This window comes from Aegilops tauschii, chromosome 7 (genome assembly GCF_002575655.3).
Source record: "Aegilops tauschii subsp. strangulata cultivar AL8/78 chromosome 7, Aet v6.0, whole genome shotgun sequence".
NCBI classification, from domain to species: Eukaryota; Viridiplantae; Streptophyta; class Magnoliopsida; order Poales; family Poaceae; genus Aegilops; species Aegilops tauschii.
In genome coordinates this window covers 136,098,326-136,107,459 of record NC_053041.3, presented here as the reverse complement: position 1 = coordinate 136,107,459, position 9,134 = coordinate 136,098,326, and the positions used below count along the sequence as shown (strand labels likewise).

Genomic DNA, 9,134 nt, shown 5'->3' with positions numbered 1-9,134 from the left:
TCCCCCCCCCCTACCATGTTTTCCGGAGAGGGAAGGAAGGGGGAGGCCGAGCTGCCTCCCCTTCCTTCTCTCTTCCCCTTTTCCCTTCCCCTTCCTATTCGGCCAACAAGGGGAGGGGGGCAGCAGCCCATGCTGGCTGCTGCGTTTCCCCTCTTGGCCCAATAGGCCCATATCTTTGCCGGGGGGTGCCCGGAACCCCTTCCGGTGACCCGATATGTACCCGGTACCCCACGAACACTTCTGATGTCCGAATATCATCGTCCTATATATGAAGCTTTACCTCTCGACCATTGCGGGACTCCTCGTCATGTCCGTGATATCATCCGGGACTCCGAACAACATTCAGTCACCAAATCACATAACTCATATAATACAAATCATCATCGAACGTTAAGCGTGTGGACCCTACGGGTTCGAGAACTATGTAGACATGACCGAGACTCATCTCCGGTCAATAACCAATAGCGGAACCTGGATGCTCATATTGGCTCCCACATATTCTACGAAGATCTTTATCTGTCGAACCGTTATGACAACATACATTATTCCCTTTGTCATCGGTATGTTACTTGCCCGAGATTCGATCGTCGGTATCTTCATACCTAGTTCAATCTCGTTACCGGCAAGTCTCTTTACTTGTTCTGTAATACATCATCCCGCAACTAACTCATTAGTCACATTGCTTGCAAGGCTTATTATGATGTGCATTACCGAGAGGGCCCAGAGATACCTCTCCGATACTCGGAGTGACAAATCCTAATCTTGATCTATGCCAACCCAACAAACACCTTAGGAGATACCTGTAGAGCATCTTTATAATCACCCAGTTACGTTGTGACGTTTGATAGCACACAAGGTATTCCTCCGGTATCCGGGAGTTGCATAATCTCATAGTCAAAGGAATATGTATAAGTCATGAAGATAGCAATAGCAATAAAACTTAACGATCATTATGCTAAGCTAACGGATGGGTCTTGTCCATCACATCATTATCCTAATGATGTGATCCCGTTCATCAAATTACAACACATGTCTATGGTTAGGAAACTTAACCATCTTTGATTAATGAGCTAGTCTAGTAGAGGCTTACTAGGGACACTGTGTTTTGTCTATGTATTCACGCATATATCAAGTTTCCGGTTAATACAATTATAGCATGAATAATAAACATTTATCATGATATAAGGAAATATAAATAACAACTTTATTATTGCCTCGAGGGCATATTTCCTTCAGTTGCTGCTCCCCTCCCTCTCCCACCTATATACATGGGGAGAGGGCGCCTAGAACACACAACAACAACATCTGTTAGCCGTGTGCGGGCCCCCCCTCCATAGATTACACACTCGGTCATATTCTCGCGGTGCTTTGGCGAAGCCCTGCGCGGATCACTTCACCATCGCCGTCACCACGCCGTCGTGCTGACGGAACTTATCTACTTCCTCGACACTTTGCTGGATCAAGAGTTCGAGGGACGTCATCGAGCTGAACGTGTGGAGAACTCGGAGGTGTCGTACGTTCGGTACCTGATCAGTCGGAACGAGAAGAAGTTCGACTACATCAACGGCGTTGTCAAACGCTTCCGCTTTCGGTCTACGAGAGTACGTAGGCACACTCTCCCCTCTCATTGCTATGCATCTCCTAGACAGATCTTGCGTGAGCGTAGGATTTTTTTTGAAATTGCATGCTACGTTTCCCAACATAAAAAAGGATGGAAGGGGGGAAAGGAATGTCTGTACTGTGGACAAGATGAAAACATTGATCATTTATTCTTTGAGTGTTCTGTGGCTAGATTTGTTTGGAGTCTAGCCAAATGTGCGTTTGATCTCAGAATTACTCCAAAAATTTAAGTGATTGCTTGAATATTTGGATCAAAACCTTCAGAAAACCTGAAAAGGATTTAGTCCTAGTTGGGATTTCTGTGATATTCTGGTCCCTGCGGAAATGCATAAATGATATTATCTTTAGAGCAAAAAAAATCATGATCCCATGACTTTTATCAGACTTATGTGCGGTTGGATTACTGATTGGTCTGTTTTGCAGAGAAGAAAACCAGAGAAAAAACTACTGATGCTGGGAGCAAAGCTAATCGAGCGGGTGGCAAATGAAATATACAAGGCGTCGTAGGGATGGAGGCTTGGAATGCGGCGGCTGGGAAGCTGATCATTTTCTGGCCCTGTCTTCTTGCAGGGTCTTCTGCTCCCCTTGCTTTAGCTTTGTATATCCTGCTTACCATGGAAAACTTATGTAATGATGTATGGCTTTTCCTTTGGACCTTTGGTTTCGAACCAGACTAGCATTGACGGGGATGATGTTTGTCTGGCTTGGTTTCGTTAATGAAATCGGAGGGAACCCCCTCTTTCGTTTATATGCCCCAGCTGCTGAATGACTTAGGCCAACTCCAACGTTCTGTATCAAAAGGGACACACCAAATAACTGCGGACAAGTCCGTTTCATTTAAAACAAACCTTTCAAAAAAGGACAAAACTCATGTAAACCGAACGATATTTATTAAATTTTGATATTTCAACCAAAAGGACGAAAGTTAACAAAGTTCAATTAAACTGTACCAAATTTAAACTAAACTAAATGAGGTACCGGACGGTGACCTTGTAGGCATGGCTTTCGAGGCCGCCAACACCTCATTCTTCTTCATCGTTCTTCCGATGACTGAAGGCCTTCAGGTGTTGTCGTGGACCTAATCGAGCGCTGCTGCATGCTCGCGGCGCATTTGCTCGACCACGTCCGCCTGGCGGCGAGGGTCAGGCGTAGACTCCGGCCCTCGCTGCCCACCCTTGCCCTTGCCAGCAAGGTTGCGGGCCAAGAGCTCGGATTTGGCCGGCCCCTGTTTCTAGAGTTGGTCGTTGATCCAATGTCGTCGGCGGGCGAACATGTACGCGGTGGTCCTGGACCGATCTTCGGCCCATGCCAACACGAGGTCGGGGTCGACGTCGACCCAGTCTGACGCCACATCCGACATCGCGAACGCCGCTCGACACCTCGCGCCTCCTCGGTTGCCGCCATGGTGCACGAGGATGTGTCACCCCAACCACTACTGAGCTAGTGAAGGAGGCAGCCACGCGTGTTGCTGATTATCGTGGAGGGCGCCTCCGCCTCAGTCACAACGACTGCACCCCCCCCCCCCCCCCCCGACTGCCGACGGGGCGGGAGTGGCGGCGCCACCTCCTTGCCGCGCCAGAATCAGTGTGACGGGGATGCCGGCTGGGGGAAGCACCCAGTCTGGCTGCGTGGAAGGACCGTCGGCTCCTCCTTGACGCGTGGCGGGGATGGCGGCTCCTCCTTGACGCAGCATCCCATCTGGACACTGTTGTTGGCCCCCGGTGATCATCATCGAGACTTCACCAAGTCTTAGGGCCTGTTCGGCCCTCCTCCTCTCCACACTCTGGCTCCGAGAGTTAGCGGAGTGCTAGTTAAAAGTCCCAAAGCGGGGGAATAGATGCTCCGCAGATCCTTAAATTTGGTGGAGCTAGTGGATCACCGAACAGCTCCTTGGTCTTAGTTAACTGGTTTTACAAGTACAGTGCAAACGACACGTTGAGGGCATGAAAGCATATGTAGAGCTAGATCGGCTGGAAACGGCGACACCACAGAGGAGGCCATGGCCAGTGCTTCTAGCCCGCCGCTAGTAGCACTCGGCGTGCTCCTCCTCCTCTTGTCCGTTAGTTCGGCCATTGCGCATGGCGGAGGAGCACATCAGGAACGCCGCCGGCAGCGCTACATGGTGGCGCAGACCAGCCACCTGATGGAGCCAAAATCCATCTGCTCTGGCCTCAAGGGTACGTACATTAGGTAGACGAGATGACGAAGATGTGTTGCGAGAACCATACGTGATACATGCTTCTTCTTCTTCTTCTTTTTTGCAGTGACTCCATCCGCGAATGGTACGTGGGTGCCGCTGCACCGGCCGTACGGCCCGTGCTCGCCGTCGGAGGGCACGCCGCCGCCCCTGGTCGAGATGCTCCGCTGGGACCAGGCCCGCACGGACTACGTCCGAAGGAAGGCCACCGGCGAGGTGGACGACGTGCTCCACCCGGCCAGGCCGCACGTGGACATGATGCAGGTGGACTTCATGCTCCGAGGGAGCTTCGGCATCGGCTCTGGCTCCGGCGGCCAGGCGGCGATCGACGAGGACGACGAGGACGACCCCATGGTCCTGTCACAGACCATGGCCATCGACACCACCGAGGACGTGCCGTGGATCCAGTGCCTCCCGTGCCCCATCCCCCAGTGCTACCCGCAGCGGAACGCCTTCTTCGATCCCCGCAGGTCAGCAAAGTACCACTGGTTGTATTTTGTACTGTCTTCTAGATGCAGTAATGTAATATCCATTGGCGTACAGGTCGAGCACCGGCGCGCCCGTCCGCTGCGGCTCCCGCGCCTGCCGAACCCTCGGTGGCTACGCCAATGGCTGCTCCAAGCCCAACTCCACCGGAGACTGCCTGTACCGGATCGAGTACAGCGATCACCGGCTGACGCTCGGGACGTACATGACCGACACGCTGACCATCAGCCCCAGCACCACCTTCCTCAACTTCCGGTTCGGGTGCAGCCACGCCGTCCGCGGCAAGTTCAGCGCCCAGGCCTCCGGGACCATGTCGCTCGGCGGCGGGCCGCAGTCGCTCCTCTCGCAGACGGCCCGCGCCTACGGCAACGCCTTCTCCTACTGCGTCCCGGCGCCCAGCGCGGCCGGCTTCCTCTCCATCGGCGGGCCGGCCGACGGCGACGGCGGCGGCGGCTCGGGCACATTCGCGACCACGCCGCTGGTCAGGAACGCCAACGTCATCAACCCGACCATCTACGTGGTGCGGCTCGAGGGCATCGAGGTCGCCGGGCGGCGGCTCAACGTGCCGCCGGTGGTTTTCTCCGGCGGGACGGTCATGGACTCGAGCGCCATCATCACGCAGCTGCCACCCACCGCGTACCGCGCGCTGCGGCTGGCGTTCAGGAACGCCATGGGGGCGTACAAGACGCGCGCCCCGACGGGGAACCTCGACACCTGCTTCGACTTCGTGGGAGTCACCAACGTGACGGTGCCCGCGGTCTCCCTGGTGTTCGACGGCGGCGCCGTCATCGAGCTTGACCTTCTCGCCGTCCTGCTGGACGGATGCCTCGCCTTCGCGCCCGTCGCCGCAGATTTCGCGCTCGGCTTCATCGGCAACGTGCAGCAGCAGACGCACGAGGTGCTCTATGACGTCGCCGGAGGGGCTGTGGGCTTCCGCCGTGGTGCGTGCTAGCTGACCCTGAGCTAGCGCGCGGCGGCCAGCGCACGTGCTCAATCCTCTTCTTTGCCCTGTCGTTGTATTGGCAACATCTGTCGAGCCAAACCACAAACACATTGTCGTCATAATGCTAACTTCATATTTGCCATGCAAGTGGGACCCACCTCTCTCATTGAGTCACAGGTATGGGAGCGAAAAGCTTCGAAATGAATTTGTTTTCCAGGAAAGAAAATGGAGAAGTATCGGGTGTGTGCTGGATTTGGTGGGGAAGCATATTCATCAATGGAAGGTGCTGTATCCGGACTCCCGGGCTGCGTTACTTCTCCGATGTTTGAAGCTGCTCAACCATCATCGCGGGGAACTGCTTAGGATTGCTTGGCGTGTTGATGATGCTGGGGTTGTTAGATAATGGAGCTGTTGTAGCTCTGCTCTCTTTCACCTCTCTTTTGGTTTTTAGCCAAAGACTAGCTTCTTTCTGAGAAACGTTTTCTCCTTTCAGTCCCGTAATAAGTCTGCTGCAGCTACTTATGGCTGGAGCCGAGAGCTGATAACAGTCCAGTGTTGGTTGTGCCTTTACTTTTTACTAAAAATTGGGGGGGGGGGGGGGGGGGGGGCAACCCCTTTCATTTCAAAAAAAATGGGAGCGAAAGTTAATCATAATACGACTTACATTTATATAACACCTAATAATTATTTAATCTATAATAATTAGCTAAACTAGCGGCCATATGGCAACGGCCACGTCCACCGCCACAACTACCTCCACCACCATGATCACGGCTTCATAGAATACGACGACGTTGGCCCGGATGGCTTGAAAATGCGCTTCGACGGTGTTGTCCCATACCAGCCATTCGTCCGCGATGGCGCGGTCGTGGCGGCCCAAATGTGTTGCTCCATATGCACGTCCATCTGCGCGGCCTCTTCGAGGGCAGTGTCCATGTGCTCCGAAAAGGGGGCTAGAGAATCTATGGGCATCCGCGGGATACTCCTCCACCTCACCCCAAAACTGAATACGATGAAGGATTCATTCGGGTGCGTTGTGGACGAAGAACTAGGTCGTGGATTGAAGGAGGGCAAGATTGGAATGGGAGGCGCCGGAGATATGATTGAAGCAAGAAAGCAAAAGGCACCGTGTTGTATAGGCGGCTACGGGTGCCATTAAGGAGGTAGTTGGGGACCCTTACTGGGGAGGCAGCAGACGACTGGCAGCGGGCGATCAAAGGGCGCGTCTCCCAGTGAGAGACACTACGGCGCCCTGCTTGCACGCCTCTCGCCTACTTTCACACCTCCCAACCCGCTCACACGCAAGCTAGGAGATGATGTCGCATGACGGCCATCCAACGAGCAACCATGGGAAAAAAGTTACCCGTAAAAAAAAACGAGCAACCGTGGGAATTCCAGAGGCGCGGGCGAGGCATTAGTGGTTGTGTGGCCATCACCGACAGTGAGTGGAAGGTCAGGCTACTTCAAACTAGGCTGTGGCGCGAGGAATAGGAAGCTCAAACTTCCGTCAAAGCAGACCTCACATGTAAGGGTCTGGTTGGACCGTGGATAACGCATGACATGTACACGAGAAAACCAATCTCGACGAAGGTACTTACACACAAAACAATTTCCACGAAGAGAAATCGCAACACAGAGGTTTTCTAAAGATCCCTCCAAAACTTGATACGGGTGTCTACCCTGAAAAACACATCGTTTCTATTTCATATAAAAATAACCTCCTTACAGGACCGCACCCTTCTAGTACTTACAGCTGACGTGATCCATCTAATCAACTTGACCCTCACGTAAAAAAACAAATTCTATCTATACATGCTACGCACAACTCAAAGGGAAACTGACACTTTAATCTACTCTGGACTCTGCTATATTTAATTACTAGTTGGCTTTTACATCTCAGCAACAAACACCATCTAACATGTATTTGTCTCAGCGCAGGTGGACCCCATCCTGACTCCTTTAAGCACAATCTGTCCCGCGTGATAAACTTTTTGATGCATGTAACTTGTTCTGGTGGCCGTGGACGTCCAAAGAAATGACCAACTTGATTTTTTCTTTCTGCGTCCAAAACAAACTCTTGCATGCCCACGTAGTACATAACTTGGTGTCTACTAATTGATTTTTGGTTGGACCCACTTCCATGCATGCGTGCTCCTTCATATCCTAATTTATGGGAAGATAGAAACATATCTCCTTTTTTCTTGCTCATCATTTGTACAACTATGTCAAGCTTAGTTGTGGCGCCTACTAATCCATCTACATCTTGGAGAACGTCTGTAGCATATTCAGTACTAGGTGTAGACGTTGTATCATCAGCGATCATCATAGTTAACTTACACACGGTCGTATCAGTGCCGGTTCATTGAGAAATTCGGATGCTCGCCGGTTTGGAGGGATGGCCGGAGGCTGCGGCAAGCCCGATGGTGGGGGGCAATGGGAGGGCGGGCCGACGAAGCTGGCACGCGAGCATCGCCTGTCGCGAGCGGCGGAGGATGATGATCCACCCGGTGGCACGGAGCGGTTTGGGGAAGAAGAAAGGGAAGGCAAAAGGTTAAAAGAGGTCATCTGGTCGTTGATTTTGCATCCAACGGGGAGAAACGGTTTATTTATTTTTTGCGAAAGGCTAAAAACGAGTCGATTGACCCGAAATCAGTTTTCAGTCGACTGAACAGGGTTCCGCGAACCGTGCAACTGAGAATAGACGAGTGCCATGACGTAGACGGGATGACGAGACGCGTGACATCAAACACAGCATGCCGGTAGCTAGAGCCTCTTTACGTCGCCGTACGAACACACTGCATCTGCAAAATGGCACATGCATACTTGCACAGTCACACCGGTTTTTGAGATTTTTTTTTCTTCTCTTCGTTCATTTGCGACGACGACATGTCGTGTTGCTGCTGCACAACAGCACAAGTCCACTTGTACGTGAAAGTCGGAGGACACGGCCGGTCCCTCACCAGATAAATGCACTTGCTACGTGACGATGGTACGTAGGCTGCACGCCAGGACTGAAGCGCGGCGCTGCTGGTCACTGTCTCACTGAGCCTCCCAGTAATGGCGGTGCAGCAGTGGTAGTACCCACGGCCCCTACCTACGGTTCCATGTCCGTCATCTACCCTAGTCTTCTACAGTGAGAAGATAAGTGGTGTAGCTGTAAGCATCAATTGCTCTCTGTGTTGTCCTCTTCCTGTGGCTGTGGGCTCTGGCCTGAGTCATCACTCGCCTACGGTTGCACTTTCATATGATCTACCCTGCAATCATCAACTGCTCACAGTTTCCTACTACGTACTATTATTATTGCAGAAAGAAAAAAAAAGAGCTAAGGAAAGGTCAATGCTGCTCCTCCATGCATGCGTCTATATCGGATCTGCTCCATCGTCCACACTCCACAGTACCCATACAAGCACAGTCGCTCTTCCATCCCTCCGCAAGATGCGGAAAAGTAGGAGCACTTTCCGGTCAGTTACCATCCTTAAGAGCAACTCTAGCAGACCCCGTAAAAATTCGACCTGCAAAACGCGTTTGCGGTTTCACGAAGATCGCGTTTGCGGGTTGAAAATATGCGCGGCCGATCAGATACCGTATCTAAATCTGCATAATTTGAAAAAACACTTTCGCGGAAGAAATTGCACAAACATAGTTCATCACATCACATACTACAGAGTTCATACATACTACATGATCAACAAATTAAGCATAGATCATACTACATGCGCGATGGCGGTAGCAACGGCGTCGAAGTCCGCGACGTAGTCCTCGGGCCCGACGACTCCGCGGCGGCCGAGCGGAGCGGGCTCCTCGGGCTCCTCCTTCACCGGGACGAAGGCGAACGGCGCCGGCTCCTCCTCGTCGTCCGACCACTCCCTCTTCACGGGGAGAAAGCCC

At 52.4% G+C, this 9,134-nt stretch overlaps 1 protein-coding gene across 1 annotated transcript; it reads left to right on the top strand.

The window, feature by feature from the left end:
- The first annotated feature begins 3,534 nt into the window (after window positions 1-3,534).
- LOC109761568 (aspartyl protease family protein At5g10770) lies at window positions 3,535-5,388 on the top strand. Its single transcript, XM_020320387.4, has 3 exons — window positions 3,535-3,797; window positions 3,885-4,287; window positions 4,361-5,388. Exons 1-3 carry the CDS (start codon window positions 3,620-3,622, stop codon window positions 5,253-5,255), a joined length of 1,476 nt encoding a protein of 491 aa, XP_020175976.1. The 5' UTR covers window positions 3,535-3,619; the 3' UTR covers window positions 5,256-5,388.
- Window positions 5,389-9,134: the final 3,746 nt, after the last annotated feature.